The sequence below is a fragment of the Anser anser genome (genome assembly GCF_964211835.1).
Source record: "Anser anser genome assembly, chromosome: 12".
NCBI lineage: Eukaryota > Metazoa > Chordata > Aves > Anseriformes > Anatidae > Anser > Anser anser.
Window position 1 is genome coordinate 3,451,640 of NC_139733.1, and position 19,216 is coordinate 3,470,855.

The 19,216-nt window shown below is 38.4% G+C and overlaps 1 protein-coding gene across 7 annotated transcripts in view; it reads left to right on the top strand.

The window, feature by feature from the left end:
* The window catches only part of BICD2 (BICD cargo adaptor 2), an 88,309-nt gene extending 69,708 nt beyond the window's left edge, over window positions 1-18,601 (top strand). The window contains exons 4-9 of one of the 7 annotated variants that reach the window (XM_083795959.1): window positions 128-580; window positions 1,626-2,645; window positions 3,691-3,842; window positions 13,071-13,281; window positions 14,889-14,964; window positions 16,481-18,601. In XM_083795959.1, coding sequence (XP_083652085.1) covers window positions 128-580; window positions 1,626-2,645; window positions 3,691-3,842; window positions 13,071-13,281; window positions 14,889-14,936 — 1,884 coding nt within the window. In that variant the 3' untranslated portion in view covers window positions 14,937-14,964; window positions 16,481-18,601. Of the gene's footprint in view, window positions 1-127; window positions 581-1,625; window positions 2,646-3,690; window positions 3,843-13,070 lie in introns of all 7 variants that reach the window. The other 6 variants (XM_083795962.1, XM_083795960.1, XM_083795958.1 and 3 more) reach the window with 6 other exon arrangements.
* The last annotated feature ends 615 nt before the right edge of the window (window positions 18,602-19,216 follow it).

Consider the following 19,216-nt stretch of genomic DNA (forward strand, 5'->3'; position numbering starts at 1 on the left):
ACTTCAGAACTACCATATTCAGAACAATCATATTCAATGAAGTCAAACATTCAGAAGTAAAATTACTTGGTGTCTTGCAGGCAGACATTTTCATTAGTACTTTCTTCCCCTATTTGTGTATTTTCAGGTGGAATTTGAAGGTCTGAAACACGAAATCAAAAGGCTTGAAGAAGAAACAGAATTTCTCAACAGCCAGCTGGAAGATGCCATTCGGCTGAAGGAGATCTCTGAACGGCAGCTTGAGGAGGCCTTAGAGACGCTGAAGACAGAGAGGGAGCAGAAGAACAATCTTCGTAAGGAGCTGTCTCACTACATGAACATCAACGACTCCATGTACAACAGTCACCTGAACATCTCATTGGATGGGCTGAAGTTCAGTGATGAAGCCACAGAGCCCAATAACGATGAAATCATGAATGGATTTGAACAAAATTGCCTCAGCAAACTCAGCAATGGCAAGAATAATACATCAACGCCCAAGAAAAATGAAGGCTTCCCTCCAGCACCAAGTCTGGTTTCAGATCTTCTGAGTGAATTAAACATTTCTGAAATCCAGAAGCTGAAACAACAGCTTGTACAGGTAAATGTGTCTTCCAAATAACTGTAATTCTAAATAGCTGCTAGAGTTTTTTCAGATGGGAATTCGTCTTTTCAGCATCTCAGGTGGACACCATATAGTATGATCTAAACTTGTAAAATCTCTAATTGCTTTAGAATTAGAGACTGTTACAGACTCTACGCTGCCAGACGTTTATTTTTTATTTTTTTTATTCAAAGAAGGTCAAGTTGATCGTGTTCTGTTCAAAGCAGTATAGGCTGTGTCCCCTTCATTGTGTCACCCATAGCAAGAAACTTAATCAACGGATTAAGTATTTTGTTCAAAAATGGATAGTTATTCCAGTCACCTTCATCAGATGGAGTTTTGTACACCCATAGCTGTTTTTTTATATTTAGTTCTAAAATTACAAAATGTTAATTGGTGTCAAGCATTTTTGTTTTACACATGCACTTTTGGGAGATTGCAGAACTTGAAACAAAGTACATATTTACGTCACCTAGAAATGTTTTAGGGTTATTTTGTCAATTTTTGATTTTTTTAGAGAGCTCTAATCAAAAAGCCTTTGTGGAAAAAATGGGTTTCTTTCAAAATGAGAACTTTCAGAGGAAAAACTTGAAAATTTTCATTATGTCCAAGGTCTTCCGTGTCCATGTGATAATTTTCACTTAATCCAATTTAGAAAATATTTTAATGAAGCTCCAAGCTTCTACAATAGACTGTTTGTCTTCTTATATTTACTTGACAATTGGCAAGATAACAGTAAATTTTAGCTTATCTTCAGCTGAATGTTTTTGTTTTTTACAAGGAGACCATGAGCTATGGAAGAAAAGCCTGAAAATGCACATTTTAGAGGGGAAATGAGAAAGATTTGGGGAGGAACACTGCTTGCAGCAGTTGTTTTTGTTTTATTTTTGTGTTTAGAATATGTGAAATAGCCTTTTCAGTAATGTACAAGTGATCAGGTTTCTGTAACCACATGCACCTTGGCTAAGCTTCTGTCTCTTACAGTAAAACCACTTAGTAGAACAGTTTCCTTCATACAGATGCCTGTGTTCATGCGTTTCAGATGGAAAGAGAAAAGGTGAATTTGTTGACGACACTACAGGAGTCTCAGAAACAGCTGGAAAACACAAGAGGGGCCCTCTCAGAGCAGCATGAGAAAGTTGGTAGGCTTACTGAAAACCTGAATGCAATGAAGAAGCTCCAGGTCAGCAAGGAACGTCAGTCTGCCCTTGACAACGAGAAGGACCGGGACAGCCACGAAGATGGAGATTATTATGAAGTTGACATCAATGGGCCAGAGATCCTGGAGTGCAAATACAAAGTGGCTGTGGCAGAGATTACTGACCTAAAAGAAGAACTTAAAAATCTTAAGACGAAATACAAAGAATGTGAGTCTAAGTATGAGGAAGACAAGAGCAGATACGAAACTGAGAGCCAAGCTCTCACTGAAAAGATCGCCTCATTAGAAAAATCCAGCAGGCATGATAGAGAACAAGTGGCCAGACTGGAGAAGGAGCTGAAGAAAGTCAGTGATGTTGCTGGAGAAACACAGGGCAGCCTCAGTGTGGCACAAGATGAGCTGGTCACCTTCAGTGAGGAACTGGCCAACTTATACCACCATGTCTGCATGTGCAACAACGAAACTCCAAACAGAGTGATGCTGGATTACTACAAGGAAGGTAAAGGAGGACGCAGTAGTCCAGAGACCAAGGGAAGGAGGTCTCCTATTCTTCTTTCAAAGGGGCTTTTAACTATCGAGCTTGGAAAGGCAGAGAACGGAAGCGGTGACAGCAGCCCATCTCCAGTGTCATCTCTGCCATCTCCTGTGTCAGATCCTCGGAAGGAACCAATGAACATTTACAACTTGATCGCAATAATCCGGGATCAGATCAAACACCTGCAAGCTGCTGTGGACAGAACAACTGAGTTGTCCAGGCAGCGAGTTGCCACTCAAGAACTTGGGCCAGTGGTGGACAAAGACAAGGAAGCTCTCATGGAAGAAATCCTGAAGCTGAAGTCCCTGCTGAGTACCAAGAGAGAACAGATAGCAACTCTGAGAACTGTGCTGAAGGCCAACAAACAGGTGAGCAGGTCTTTGCAGCTATCACATCTGTGTCTCAGGGTCATAATTAGGTTATTAAGCACAGAGGAACAGTATGTCTTTGAGGACATACTGCCATTTCTTAAACTCAGTGGAGCTCTTCTTCCTGATACCTGTAAGGTACAAGGCTGAGTAGAGGCAGGCTGTGTCATCACAGGCACGAAGTTGTGCTCCTGTGTAGCTGCGTGTTGGGGCTGTAACTGGCTTTTGGTTGTCACATACGCGTGAAAGTTTTTATTTGAGATAAATTCAATCTATCTGAATTATATCAGATTATGTTTAATGTAAGAAACCTAAAGCAAGGAGGTAAATCTTATTTTCTACTTGAATGAATTCTTAAGTTCATATCCTCTTCTCTCTGAAACTGCTTATAAAATAAAGTTTTCCAAGATGAGGATGTGATATAAGAGCATGGACAAAATAAGAGGGTTGAAAGGTAAAATTAGTCTTTGGGGATTGGACCATGCCATTTGATACACATTAGCAGTGCAGCAGGTGAAAATAACTGACATTAAGACAACCTGACATGCTTCATTGTCTCCTCTAAAGTAATACAAGTTGTTTTTTTTTTAAAGTATTGTATTTAAGAAATATATACCTACTTTCAGTTTTCTTTTTGCACTTGTATTTTAGCATAATGATGTACCATAATGTAAGATAGGCAAAATGCAAGTTAAGGGTTAATGTGTGTAAATAGACAGATAGTAAATACACTTTTTTTTGTGAAGTATGTAATGTCTGATTTTTACTAGCAGTTGGAGATAAGTGTCACTAAACGTATATTCTGTAACTTCCCAGACGCTGCTTCATGGTTAATGGTAGTAGGAGCCCCAAATGTCCCATCTGTTTCCAGTGCTCGAAGATGAAATTTTATTTAACCTCTACTAGAGAAGTTGAACAGAAGTTTAACATTCCAGTACTAAGTAAACATTTCATTACGTGAATGGCCATTTGAAATCTCCTAGATAACAACTTTGTCAAACGTTTCATTAACCACTACATTTCTGTTCTTCTTGGTAAACAATAGACTGCAGAGGTGGCCCTTGCCAACTTAAAAAGCAAGTACGAAAACGAGAAAGCGATGGTTACGGAGACAATGATGAAGCTGCGAAATGAGCTGAAGGCTTTGAAAGAAGATGCTGCTACCTTTTCTTCCCTGAGGGCAATGTTTGCTACAAGGTAAAGAAAATCTGAACTCTGGAAGATACGTCATTCCTTGCTTGTGGGGGGAACAGCTGAACGTCCTGCCTGCAAGCAGCAAGGCTGCCCTGCCCGTGCAGTAAGGGGCAGGGTGGGGTGCTTCTTTCCGTGTTCATTGCTTACAGTGTTTGTCTACAATGTGTTCTTACAGATGAGGGAGGAAAATGGTAGGGCTATAGTATATTGCTACAAAACAGGAATTTAGTGTGGGGTTATTTATTTTATTTAATTTTATTAATGAACAATTAGCATTTCTGAACTTATGTTCTACATAGTAACTATACTGGGAAAAGATAAGGGGCCAGGAGCAAAGGAGCTGAGACGGAATGAGTGGAGACTTGGTCTACTGAGCCTTTCATCTTGTGAGCACTTATATTCATGATCACTGCATGGCAGATACGCAGCTGGGTCTTGGATTTGCATCTAACCTGAGACAGCAGCTGTTGCAGGGAGCAGGAAGAATTGCTTCTTGCTCTGTGCCCCATGTTTCAGAAGCTGCAACAACTCTCAAGACCACTGCTGCAGCTAGGGCACTGTCACCCCTTTCCTCCTTGATCTCCGGTCAGAGATGGTTAGTAGCCTGAATGTTGGCTGTGTGCATTTCTCTGGAGTGGCTGTTTCATAGAAGTCCCCATTTCAGGTAAGGTTTGGAAGGAGTATTCCTATGTGCTTGGGTGAAGAGAACAACACAAACTGTTTTGGAGACAGGTTTAAGTGTGCTTCAAATATCAGCAGTATTAACTGCTCAATTTATTTCTTTGCCATCACAAACAACCTGCTAAAGGAGCGCCTCTGAACAGTCTGCCCCAGGTCTCATTCCTGCTCTGACCAAGAGGTTTGTATCAGCAGAGAGTAGTACCAAGCGATGGGGCTTTAGCCTACCATGCTTGTTTCAGTGTTATGTTCCAGTGTGGGATGAAGCAGACAGCTGCACACACCTGTCTTTTCCACAGGAAACCGACCATTTTGTAGGATGCAAGAGTTGTAGCAATACATGGGAGTTGAAGGCTGGGTGGGAGTAAAATAACTGACCTTATTTCCTTTTTAAACCAGGATAATCCTCTAATTTGACAATACTGCCAGCTATTTTCAATAAGTAATCAAAATACAGTAGGACCAGGGGCTGGAGACAAAGGAAGACTTGCAAAATACAGATTAATAGTTTCCAGCGTTAAGGTGCTATTGAGAGACTGTTGCAGCATTCTAGACAACACTGGAAGCCTAAAATTAAGCTGTCACATAAAAGAATAAATCAAGATATGCATAATGTACTAGAGAAGTATATTCAGTAGCTGTGCTGTTAAAGTCCCAATTTTCTTACTCAACACACCTCTCCCTGTTGTGTGTACAAATGGACCGAAAGCACTGGGGGCTGGAATAAAATCTGCCGTGTAGAGCTGAAAATGAAATTTATCTGCTTAATTAGACTGTAATAGCTTTTACAGTCACTGTATTACAATCAAACGTTTTGGTGGCTTATTAGTAAACTCTTCACCAGAAAGAAAGATGCAATCACTTCTCCATTTGGAATGCAAAGAGAAGCTGAACACCTCTTTTGTTTTACTTTGTTGAATAGGTTTGCTCTTGCTAACCGGCAGCTTGGGTGCTGCAAAATGTAAATAAACAAGAAGGCCTGATGAATGTTCATTAGGGTGCAAGTGTTCATTAGGGTGCAGCGTTCAGCTTTATTACAAGTTGTCAAGTGGTACTTCTTTCTCTTTTGTGGATACCATCTGGGTCCCACACTTTACCAGCTGAAGGAGCTGTTTGAAAGAGTATTTCCCAAAATAATGTTTCTCAAAATTTATCATACAAAATACACTGCTGTGGTTACAGTTTTGGGGGATTCTCAATGTATTTACTTAGGAATTTAAAACAGAAAAACTTGTATTAATGGGGACATCGTATGTAAAAAAAAAAAAAAAAAAAAGTCAATTTTCAAGTGCATTACTTTTCTTAACCTGATAAATGAGGGTTAAAAAATTGAAATGTTTTTTTATATGGAACTGTGTAAAGCCTTACTTAAATGTGAGGAGGGGACTTGAGGGTTTTAGTAGCAAATTAGAGATAACATAGTTAATCTTCCTCAAATATACCGTGAGAAGAAAGTGTGATTCCTTTCTTTGCTAGACAAAGAGCTTCTCCTGAATGTTTTGAATGAACTTGAAGTGAACATGTCCTGATTTGGGGTGGGAGTGAAGCAGTTTCCTTGTCTTGTGGACCAAGATAGGTTTCTGTGTTGCCTGTTAGCAATTTGTCATTCAAACTTCAAAGGGTAATAAAGCTCAGGTTTCTTAAAATTGGTTATGGGGGGAAAAACAGTGTATTTAAACAGATGAAAAAAATGCAGCATGGAATTTAAGCTTGAGGCTGGCTTAGCTCAACTTTTCAGCAAGGAAGGAGGGAGTGAGATGACAGCAGGTTTCTGGTAGTTGTTTGGTGAACACCTGAAAGTTTGCTATTTCCAGAACACACCGCAAGTGGAAATGAAGGACAGGTACACAGGTGATTCATCAACTATCAGTTCAGGTAAAAATCCTTAAAGGATGGCTAGATGAAGTGGTTCAATAAAGAGAAAGGGGCCAGTTTGACCATCGCTTCACAGCCAAGAAAAGAATGCACTAAGAAAAGTTAATCCTAGACTGTGTTTAAGCTGTCTTCTCTTCCAATTTTGCATTTTAAAATGCAAAGTTTATTTTATTTTGTTGTGGTAGTCTTTTCCTTGAGTTTGATCTGCTAGAGTTTATTTATGTAAGCATACTTAAAAAAAAAAACAAACTCCACTAAATATAGAAAATGTCAAGAAACATAGACAATGAAAGTACAAAATGTTTTTCACCTTTCTTTTCTGTTATTCTTCTGCTGTTTTTCTCTGTTTTTTATATAGCCTGCAAGTTTCTCAACTCTTTAACTTGCATGTTAAGTACTACATGGACTTTTATGAGAAGGTAGCATCAGCGCTTCTCTTTAGAAGTACCTCGTGTGTGATAGGTTACAGCCAAAGTCTTGTAGTGGATGGAGTTCCTTGCTGGTTTATTTGCTTAGGGTCAGGCAAGGAAACCAAACAGTTATTCACATGGAGTTGCACTTGACCCAAAAAACCCTAACAGACTTAAACTGGCTCTGAGAAGTGACTTAGGATACATCTTCACGTCTGTGATTAAAGACATAGGATTATCGAGTTTGCTGTTACGTTTTTTTTCTGTTTCTTTTCCAGAGCCTGAGAACAAGCAAGGATATTAAGAAAACAGACATTTCTCATTCTTCTAAAATAAAGATAAAACAGTAATTAAGAAATCCAGCAGAAGCCAAAGGCTTTTGCAAGTAAAGAACAAATGTGCCTAGATGTAATTAATGGTTATCCCAATGTCCCCATGTTTCGTAAACAGTAAATAGAGACACAAACTCTGCAACAAGTCAGCGGAGGGGGTGGGACGAGTGGCAAATTTTAGAATGTACTGGATGTAATATTAGATTAAAATTACAGTGGTGATTATGATGAAGGAGCAGTAAATCCATGACTGTAAAAAAGATACTAGACTGTAGCTGTTGTTCATTAATGGAGAGAAAGTGTTTCAAATGAATATGTATGTCAGTTCAGTATCATATAAGCTCTGGCAGATTGGTTTTCCAAATTTTCAAGTATTTGGGAAAGTATTCTTGTGTCCTTGGACATTTAAAGGCCTACAGAATATAAAGGAGCTTAAATTCTGTCAGAGAACAGTGCAGTCCTCACAGGACTTAGAGAATTATGGCTAAAGGGTCTTCACACTGGACTATACACAGTAGAATTATTCAGCTTGTCTAAAAATATCCTGTAGGATAAATTCTCAGAGGAACCAGACACGGAAAATGTGACTTTGAAAATTTCCAGAATGGGATTCACAGACAGGAGTAACGGAGTGTGTCCTGTTCCTGCTGCTACCTCTGGAGGTGATGAGTGACACCTGGAGAGAGAATGGCTGCGCCACCAGCACCCCTGTGGAAGTATGGAGACATCAGGCAGGACAGAGGCATTCAGCGATGTTCCAGACGTGTTATAAGATGACATGAGTAATGTCTTGCACATAGTTGTGGCTGATGCCCTGCGCCTGTCAGTGTTCAAGAGGCATTTGGATAGCGCTCTTAGTAATATGCTTCAGTTTTCGGGTAGCCCTGAAGTGGTCAGGCAGTTGGATTTGATGATCTTTATATGAACTTTTTATTCAGAATCTTTCTATGAACTTTATATTTAGAACTATTCTGAATTCTAAAAATGCAAAATAGTCACGTTTGTAACACCAATGGGCCTGCTCTAGACTCTAAACGTGCCTAGCAATTAAAATGTCTAATGCGAGTAGTGCTGGATAGATGGACACCAACCCTTGGTGAAGGTGCTCCATGTGGATATCCCCTGCACCTGGTTTGCAGCGCTGAGTCCCCACTCCTGTCCCAGATACTCCTCAAAGCACCACTGACTCCTGTGTGTCTTGGTGCTTTGGAAGTCTGCTGATGCCTGCTGTTCAGGAGAGTAAAGCGCAGGAGCTCTTCCTGTCATACAATAGCAGTGCCGTAGGAATATTCGGAGTAAAGACAATGCCAGCTTCTGTCATGTAGCTTGTCTGACATTTTGTTTTTAACCAAATTGTAAAGTGGGTTACTTTAAAATGCCTTGCATGAAAACCATCACAGCATCAGTTACTTGCAATCTGTAATTTTTTTAGGTAGCCGTGTAGTCTGTTCTTGAGAGTTTTTAGCAGTGGAAGTGCAGAACAGCTGCGGTGTCCAGCTCTGCAGGGCTGATCGCTCGCTCTGTGCAGGAGATGGTTCTTCCCACATGCTTCAAACTACGAAAGAGTATTATGGTTTGATCACTTCCTTTAATAGCTCTTACTAATGGACATTGATTACTCATGGCTGATTTTAAACATCGTAGAAAACTAAAGCTGGTTATAAACTATTTGCTGTTCTTAGTGCAGATGCCAAAGATTTATATAAAAAAAGGCCATAGCATTTATTTGGTTCAAACATACAGCTCAGGTGAGTTTTTAATGCAGGGTACTGAGGAAGAAATTGCAAATGAACAGCTGGCTAAAGTTTCGGTAGATACACTTGTACTTGCTTAGCTGTGATCCCGAACTGTCTAACTCTGAGGTGTGCTTTCTTCTGCCTTCTTCAGGATTCGTCCTTTATTTTACTGGTGTCTGGGTCTGCACAGTGCCCAGCTGTGCAAACTAAGGCAGGAGATGGGCTGAGTGTGCTTCCCAAAAAGTCTTTTAGGTGCTGACCTGGCAGAGGGCTATGGTCCTGCAGTTGGATCTGTAGGAATTTTGGTGCAGCTGAATTTGGACCAGTGTGTGTGGCAAACTTACCTGCCTGGAACATGCTTTTTGAAGAAATAATAAAAATTAGCAAAGCATGCTAGGGTTAAGCTTTCTAATAATTCTACTTCGATGGCTTTTTTTTTTTTTTTTTTTTAGAAACAAATATATTTGTTTTTATGGATATGCAAAACTGTTGAGCTCAGGCAGACTGGGTGGGATAACAGCAAGGCTTGGTAGAAGGCATGGCTGTTTACTGCTGTCAGTGCGCAATGGCAGCCCTCTATTTTCTGTCTCTGTGTGGCTCATGGCTTATGCCATATCTATTTAAACCTCGGTCTTCCACTTACAAATCCAAATGGTAAATAGCTGGGCAGTAAATCTTTTCCTCCTCTTGTATTCCTCCTTTGGCAATATAAAATGGTTGCTCGCTTTGTAGAGGACCTGGTTTTCCAGGTGGGGCAGAGGGGAAGGGAAGAAGGTGTTAAAATTCCGTCTTTAATATTACAATTTCTAATATAAAGATCTGGTTTGAAAGCAGGTGGCTACTACCCCTTACAGTTAAGTCACTCATTGTTCATTTACATGTCATTTTAATTGCTTCTCTTCTTAATACATTTCCCAGATTTTAATGAAAATGAAAAATAGCGAGTTTAAATCCTCCGTGTTCTAATTTCTTATGTAGGTTGACAGTTTAATCTCTTGAGGGTAGAAGTTAAAGCAGTCGATGCTTTTGTCAAGAAGCCTCCTTCAGTCATGGCTCTGTCTTGTGTTCTTGCTTTCCTGGAAATTGTCTTACAGTTCTCATACTAATTGCAGAGGAGAGGAAGGTAGCATAATTATATCTAGGCGTGATTGGTTCCATCACTTACTTGCAGAAGAAATCTTGATTCAGTAGTGAATTTAGCTATCAAAGGTACCAAATTTAGTACGTGCTAAAGTTTAAATAAAATAATCTGTAGAAATAAGGCACAACTGGCACTTGTCAGAAGGAGTGGTATGCAGCTTTTGAAAATGAGACAACTCAAATTTTCAATGATAATTTGGCTTCAGATAGTTTTGGGGGATTTAGTTTTTATTTCTCATCATAATATCTAACATCCAGAATATTTATTTCCTCTGTGTAGATGTTTGTTTTAGTTGGCGTTGTTTTTAAAAATCTAGTTGATGTTTCCTTCAGCTCTTTGTCTGTTGCTGTTAATTACCTGTACTAAGGAAACTGGCAACATCAAAGCATTCTGTTCAATATCCACTTAAAAATGTGAACGTGTAAATGCACGACAGGCATGTGCTAATTTCATATTCTTCTTTAAAGCATGAAAGCTCAATTATTTTTTTCAAAGGTGTTTTTAAAACAAAGACACTTTGTGTTCTGACCTTCTAATTATTTTACATTGAGTATGCAGCTGGGAAGTAGCTCAGCGCATGAGCAAATGAGATCATGAAAAAATGATCACAAAAATGTTGCTACACATACCATGTAGCACATTGTGCTGCTGTGGCTTCTGCTGCTAGCTTTGCATTAAGCTAAAGCAGTGTTAAAGCCATGTCGTGTTATGGTGCTTAGGGAGGCCAACTTTTGGGTTGAGAAAATTAAACTGGGCGTCAGTGAACAACGGGAGGGAGGAAAGTAGGGCACATCCCACTTCACCTGGGCACACAGTGTCTGCATCCACTTCAGCAAATGTTTCAATCTTCGCCAGTTTTGTTAAGGGAACTATTGCTGCGTTTTGCGTTGTGTGTGGTCCCTCTGACCATGGGCAGCCACACCTGCACAAGGATAACATTTGGTGTTGAGGCTGTATCGTTTAATTTGACTTAAAAGATCAGGAAAACAGGTTCAGGGTGCATGACAGCCTGCAGTCATGGTAGTTAGCATTCCTGCCTCTCCCAAATCCCCTCACATGTACAGAAGAGATTCAGGTACAGTAACAATTGCAGCTGCATGCATGCTACTGATAACACTTCATTTTTGCTGGATAGGAAGGAAAAACTCCCTTCACAGAGTTGTATGGAAAAAGTGAATTCAGGTATTCAAAATACTGAATGCTTCATTTTCTAACGACAGTCTGTTGATGTTATAAACCTTTGTTCTACAGAAAGCTTGATGAGGTAACGACTGCTACAGTCATTTGAATTTGGAGTCAAATTCGTGGTTTTATTTATAGCTGAGCTCACGTGCAGACTACTGCCTTCTAGGCTCTGACGAGCGTTTGTCACTGCTATCCGGTTTGGCACAATTGACTGATCAGGAGACGTTCGGGTAATACCAGAAATGGTTAGAGAAGAGGATTAAGGGACATTCACAAGACCATGTGTCAAGTCCCTACTCTGCTTTACTGCAACTGTTTTATTTTCCACCATATTTTTTTTTTCTCAATGCAGCATTGGGGGTGAAGAAATGTGCCACTCGTGCCTTGCTGGCTTTGATAGCACTTCTCTGGTGGAAGTCAGAGGAGCAGACACCACCTTCCATAGGAGGGGAGAAAGGATTGTTATGCCTGCAAAAATTATTTTCCTCTTCTCAGACCTCCTAGGGCTGTGCCAATCTGCCTTCCTTTCTGCTTCCACTCACTGAGGTGTACGGATTGGTTTTGCCTCATAAAGTCCGTCTAACTATGCAGAGAAAATAGCAAGTGATAGGATTCAGGGGTGGTGGTGTGAATTTGTATTGCAAGATAAAGTTCTGTTCTTTTCCTTTCCCTTGTTCTCTTCCCAAGCAAATAGAGTTGGGGATATAGCCCTAATTCTGCTATTTGAAGTCAGGGAGAACAGAATAGGGGACATCATTGTATAAGCGCAGCTGATGAACCTGCATGCCAGCGTGGTTTTCTTCAGTGTGTTCTTTTTTTTCTGGTCATCTTTATATTACTTAACAATGGTAAATGTCCCTTAAACTCAGGGGCTTTTCCATTATTTCATTAGAAGGAACTTCTCTGCAGATATTTTGGCTTTTATGAAGAAGTTGTGTTTTACGGATGTGGCCATTGTAAATTCCAGCTGGTACCTATGGGTAGAAAGATGAATATTCATATTTGTAACCGGTCTCCTATGTGCGATAAATATGCATCTGTGTGTAAAGACATGCATTCTTTAAATTGTTCACGATGCACTGTGCAAGTTAAGTAGCTTCCAAGCTCAATGACAATGACTGTAGATGAAACAACTTGCAGGCGTACATTTGGCTTCCCTGCAGGGTTTCTAGTAACACCCAGTTCCTTTGTTTAATTATGTCAAAACTGATTTTGATGTTGAAAACTACTATGAAAGCCACTTGCTGTAGAGAAAGCAGTAATAAAGCACTATTTTTTTTCATCAGGAATCAGAGTAGATTCAAGTACAATTATAACAATGCTGTTCAGTCTACACTGGAAATTTGTTATTGGACTCCCTGCGTAATGTAACAACCTATGAAATTCAGGTACTCTTCACTTGGTGTGAATCGCCATCTCAGTAATGGCCATTTTACAGCACTCCGACCCGACTGTTCCCCTCTCTGACTCTTTGCAGCCTCAAGCTTAGAGCTGCTGCAGGCTCTGCATAATTTGAGACAGAAGTAATTTGACTTCATTGTCTATTCTCTGCATCAGGAAGGTTAGCTGTAGGACATCTTACTCATCTTTAGACAGGAGTAGTTTATACCAGATTCCATACTTTCATTATCCAGGGATGCTATTAATTGTAAGTGCTGAGTGTGGGACTGTAAGGTCCCCACAGAGTAATTGTGACTTTGTACAGGTTGGCTGAAGTTCCTGTATATCCTCTATGTTATTCATACACACTGAATAACAGAGTGTATGCAAACAACTGCAAAATTTTCGGACTTTACTAATACCTGCCGGACACAAGGGATTCATGTTTTATAGATGGAAACAGGATTGCTAAAAATTGATATATTTTGTTGCAGATGTGACGAATATGTCACACAGCTGGATGAAATGCAGCGTCAGCTTGCAGCAGCTGAAGATGAGAAGAAGACTCTGAACTCCTTGCTTCGGATGGCTATCCAGCAGAAACTGGCACTGACCCAGCGTCTGGAGCATTTGGAGCTAGACCACGAGCAGTCCAAAAGGGTGCGCACAAAATCTGCTTCCAAAGCCAAGAGCAGTAACCCTAGTGTAAGTCATATTCGGTCCTGTGGAGACAGGTCTGAAGGATCTGTCCTTAATAACCAGGTGTTTTGTAGTGAAAAATATAAAATCTGTTGTGACTAGAAGAGGTGTGTAGAAAAATCATATTATGCATCTTATTTTATGCTGTAACTGTCAGCGTAAATCCCCACCATCTAATGTCGCAGTGAGTTGGCTTGTACTAGTAAGTTGTTAAACCAGGTAATACAAATTGTATTATGGTGGTCTTAACTGTAATTCATAAGTACGGGGATGGTATTAACAAGTTAATAGTGGAAAGGAATTAGCTTTTTCCACAATTAACATGTATGAGTTTTGCTGTTTATGGTAAGTGTTAAGAGTACACCTGATATACTCTGGTTACTAATTGTAGTTTGTGTAGCACAAATGTGAACCTTTCTCCAGGGTTGCAGCAGACTTCAATAAATGCTTTCACAGACAGAAGCAAACAGAAAACTTCCCTTGCTAGTGTGGCTTAAGTAGTGGTGAAAAGCACATGTGGTAAAAAGCAAGTGTAAAGATTAGAAGTATGTCTTGAAAATTCAGAACATTTTGAAACTGGAACCAAAATTAATTTGCCTGTTATGGCAGATACTAAGAACTTGCTGTCATATCACCACTTACCAACATACTAAAGCTTTTACAGGCCATAAAAGCTGGAAAAAATATGGTAGGTTACGTTATTTACACACTGCTTCCCTCGCTTCAGAGGGTTAACCAGAAGAAACTGGCACATTTATATTAAAAATATGCAATATTTACCCCTATCTGGTATAAAACGTAAATTTTGAGAATTGGGAGCCTACCTGGTAGACAGTTCTACTTGAAGAAGTTATGCTGTGGAAAAACATAATGTTTTGAAAGGATCTTTGTGGTGTCCTGTTGCTCCTTGCAGCATAACACTTCGGAAAGAATCTGTTTTATATATTACTGTAGCCACACAACTTATCTGTGTAGAATTAATGTGACTATGGTCTAGTATTGTCAGTCACAAAACAAATTTTCTCAGCTTTCAGTATTAATCTAAACAGGGTAGTATTTCAGAGCTCTGATCATTTTTTTAAATACACAGAAGATACTGCATTCATTATGCAAGAACACGTTTCACAGGGCTCTACATTATAGGCACAGGAAATTGAGCAGATCATCCACTAATTAATATTTATGAAGTAGCTTAGTATGCATAATATTCTTTAAGGCAAACAAACCTTTGTCTGCTATTGAACTTTTAAGAGGCCTTTTTAGCCACTTAATTTCAATATGTTTGAAAATATAAAAGTGTACTTCGTAATTGGTGCCTATATAAGAGAAAAAAGATTGAAAAAGTTGTTTCTAAAATTGTGGAAAATTTGTGGAGCACAACAAGGCACACTTTTTTTTTTCCATGTAAAACAGTTTTAAAGTGCCTAGCCTCAAACTTTATTTTAATGTAAAGCCCTGTTCATTTTGTACTCTTTCAGATAATTTTGTATGCCTATAGTATTACTTAAAAGCAATGCGAGACTGCACAGTTGTCTGCTTGATAGTGATGTTTTATAAAGCCATTCTAATATTCCTGGTGTGGTACTGCCTCATCTCACTACCATTTCTTATAGATGATCAGCAGCTTGCTTCCTGTGCATTGCCGCTCTGCCTATAAGTAGTCAGGAGATATCACAATACTAATATAAGGTAATAAGGAGCACAGCTTGTTTTCCCAGAGAGGGGAAACCACTCGGGATTTTAGCTTCCCAGATATTGGAAGTGGGGGAAGAAAAAAAGACTTAGGAAATCCTACAATGAGACTTCAAATGGAATTGTGGAAACCTTGCTACAAAGCTGAGAAACATGAGGATGCCTCAGTCAAATGCCAGAATTGCATTTGACGATATTGAGAGGGGGGAAAAAACCCAAGTGATTTAAGTCTAGTATGTTGCTCAAACAACACTGCTTGAAGTTTAAATAAATAGTAATTCTGGCCTTAGAAAATAGGCTCTGTGCATCTGTTATTACTTTTTAAGAAAACATTGAATTCTCCTGAATTTGAGCTTTAATATTGCTAAGTAGCAGGTTTGATATTTTTAGAAGCAAGACATCTTTTAACAATTTTCAATCCTGCTTTCTCTTTTTTGCTGCACAATCTTCCAAAAGGCCTTTATTCTTCTCATTCCTGCATTGTGTAATTTAAAAATACTTTGTAAGAGCAGGCATTTGAGTGCTAACTTTCCTTGCTCCAGTAGAAACAGTTACAATTTTGCTTCCACTATGATAGGGAGCTTTAATGCATTTTTACCGCATCTGTGTCTCTGGCAGTATTTTCACTAAATACTAATGGAAAAAAAAGTAAATTTGAGAAACTAATTGAATGCATTGTTAGGCTTTTTCAAATTAACTGGACCTTTATAGAAAGATTTCAGTGTTATCAAGGCAGTGACTATTACTATTGGTCTTGGCTCACACTTTTCAGTTCCAAGAATGAACAATTTTGCTATTAGCACAATGGTCTTAGTAATCATTTCTACCTTCATTCATTTCTGTGGATCTATAAATTAAAAATGAAAGACAACCCTTACTGCTGATTGTTAAGGTTATGGTTAAACTTTTAGCACCTGTTATGAAAAAGAAATGAGCCATGGTAGTAAGGTGACTTGATCCTGCTGTTTGTATTTTTAGATGATGATTATATTTAAGATTGAGGCTTGTAATTATTGATTAACAATTTCTTAAAACATTTGCTGTAAGTCTTTCATATCACTTTCAATGGGTTGGGCTAAAGCATGGAAAATTTCTTAAGCCGTCACCTACCTCTGCAAGCAGGCTGTTCTGAATGATACTGCTCTTTGCATTGGCCTGCATGATACACTGACCTGCATGTTTCTGGACAAACTAAAGCTTCACTGAAAATGTTTCTTGCACATTCATTGCTATTAACTTGTGCTTGAACAGCATAGCTTTTATTCAGTACTTGTAAGAAACTTTCTTTCTGCAAAGCTATTGCTTCCAGGCTAAACTCATAAAACGTTGTTTCATCAGCTTGGAAAGCATCTTTGAGCTAAATTTGCTGCTTCAACCCTAGTAAGCTAACAGATACCCTCAACCAACTAACCCGCTATGGAGCTTTTGCAGCACATTGTATTAAGTTGTCAGTTCTTTGAGAAATAAACACTGATTTTTTTTTCTAATGCTTTGTTTTTCTTCCATTTTTCAGCTGTAGAATAGTCCATGGAGAAGGCCTTTCCAACAGTGCAACAGCATTTCTTAGCCTCTTCCATTATGGTTAAAAGTGGTAGCCCATTGCACAAAGAATGCAAACCACTGACCTGATCCTAACTTTTGAGAACACCTTTTCCTATATACTACCTGAAACTTTCCTTTTATATCTCGAGCTATAAAACAAACAAGCTTTACCTATAAGTGCTGCTGCAGTAAGAAAACTTACAAGTGCTGAAGAAACCTACTTCAAATGTAACGATCACCATATTAGTTTATGATCTACTAGAAATGTTCCAATGGGGGGAATTTCTTATTTCATTGCAGATGCTCATTTTTTATCTGATTCTTAAACCTGTGCACTTTTGATATTTTGATATTTTTCTTTAGCTTCTTTAATTCCTTATGTAGAAGAGTTTATATAAATGCAGTGGTTTGTGCTTATAGTTTCTCTCCAACTTCAGCTTGTGACTGTTGATTTCTACATCAGCATGTGGCAGAGATTTTTGTTTGGCTCTAGATGTGTTTAGAAAAGAGTTTCAAAAAAAAAAACAGGAGCTCTGCTAAACTATGTGTGTGCTGTGCTTCAGCAGCTTTTTTATTATGAAATGTTAAGCTTTATATGTTTAAATTACTGATTTTTTTTTTTTTGACTGCCATGTTCATTAAGAAATCCAGGGTATTCAAATTCTGGGGTTTTTTTCATATTGTATTATTATTCTTAGGAATAGTTCAATGTAACAAGAAGAAAACTTGACTTTGCTCTGGTTAAAACAGTAATAGGCACTTGAAAAATATTAAATAAGTAGTATTACCTATAAATTCCAGAATTCCTGGGTTTTAGGAAGTTGAAGTATTATTGATTAACAGAATTTTATACAACTGTACCAGTTAAATTCCAAATTGGAATTGTTTTGTTACTTTTTCATTTTTATTGTGCCAAATTATGGTACATTTAGAAAGAAAAATTCTAAAGTTGTCAATGATAGGGTGTTACATATCAGCGCCTTTCTGTCATTAATTATTGCCAGTAGTGCCTTTAATCATTTTAAGGGAGAATCTTAGAATAGCTAGGTCTACACACGAAGAAATGGAATGGCTGTTTTGGAATTTAGTCAAGATGTGGAGCAATAAGTGCAAAGTGAACTCCCCCTTCGCACATTTTTAATGGGTAGTCTTACTATAATAGAGATTATATATTCAAGGAATTGTAAAAAATTCTGTTAGTCAATGATATTTCATCATGCAAATCCTTGCAAATTCAGGGGAATAGAGGGGGGAAAAATAAACAAACCTGAATACACTTTGGGAACCAAATGGACTTATGTTGAACAGATGAGCAAGATGTATTAACACATTTGTGGTAACAGTACAGAGAGTGTATTGGGAATATTGATGTTATGTTAGCTTTGTATGGTGGTGGATGCAGTTAACCATAGTATTGTTTGCAAATGTGAACAACAAAACATTAATATCTTCTCTTGCATGTTATATCTAATCATTGTAATTTCAGGAAACAGAAACCGAAGTGCATCAACAAGCTGTACCTACCTCTCCGGTGCTGTTTGTTGAGGCTCACATGAATGATTAAATTGGTACTTGCTGGGGGGGAGCCTTCCCACTCCTCAAAAAAAGTACAAATTGAAATAATATTGACAGTGGGAAAAGATTTCTGTTTGCTGGAAAAAAACACAAACATTATTATTCCTAGATGTGGGGACTTAATATTTCCATCTTCTGTTACAGTATTGATTCATAAGAAATATTGTTGCATTTAAAATTACTACATTTGTATGTGGGTATTTATTTGAAATGATGTCGAAGTACTGTATTATGTTCTATGTGCATTACCTTTTAGTGGTGGATTGGTCTCCATTTAATGTCCTATGCATGTATTCTTGCCAAGTAACCTTTACACAGATATGGAAAAAAAAATGTTAAAGAGAAAAATGTGGAAACTGATTCTTAAAAGTATAACTGTGTGTTAATTGGATAACGTTAGGAGACATAGAGGGCAAAATGTTACTTCCAAATTAATACAAAAAGTGTTTAATGTAGGAAAGCAATCTGCCTGCGTAAAGGTAGTCACATTGGCAGTATCAATAAAAGAGAAAAGGAATCATGTTTTCTGCTTGTGTTTTTTTTGTTTCATTTTAGTTTTGTTTTAGAAAGCACCATATTAATTGGTCAGTCTTCGTAATCTGTTTTCAGTGTGGGGATGAATAAATACTTTTACCTGAGAGAAACTGGAAACTTAAAACTGTTTGCTGCAGAACTAGAAAATTAATTCTTTATGCTCATATTTGCGTAGCATCATCCTCTGTGCTTCTTTGTGAGTCTTTCCTGGATTGGTTCTGGCCTGGATCAGACCAGTTTAATCTGTTTCACTGAATGGCCATGCAAACACTTGTACGAGTACAGGAAGGGGTCACACATTATTTGTCACCAGTGTGGTGATGGTAAGACTAACGCTTTTGGTAGTAGTGGTGACACATGTTCCTGAAATGACATATTAATTGCTCATATGTTCTTCAAAACATGGTGAGAAAACGTTTAGCCACTAGAATTAACAAACAACCCCCCTTTGTTTTAAGTCTGAGGGGTGAGGCTAAAGTTTGCCATATTTATGGAAGGATATTCCTGGATCAATTAATTGATACTGACCTGCAGGCATATTAAATATGATTTTATGCTACTGTGTAAATCTCACTTTCCCCCGGTAGGATTCTTAGAA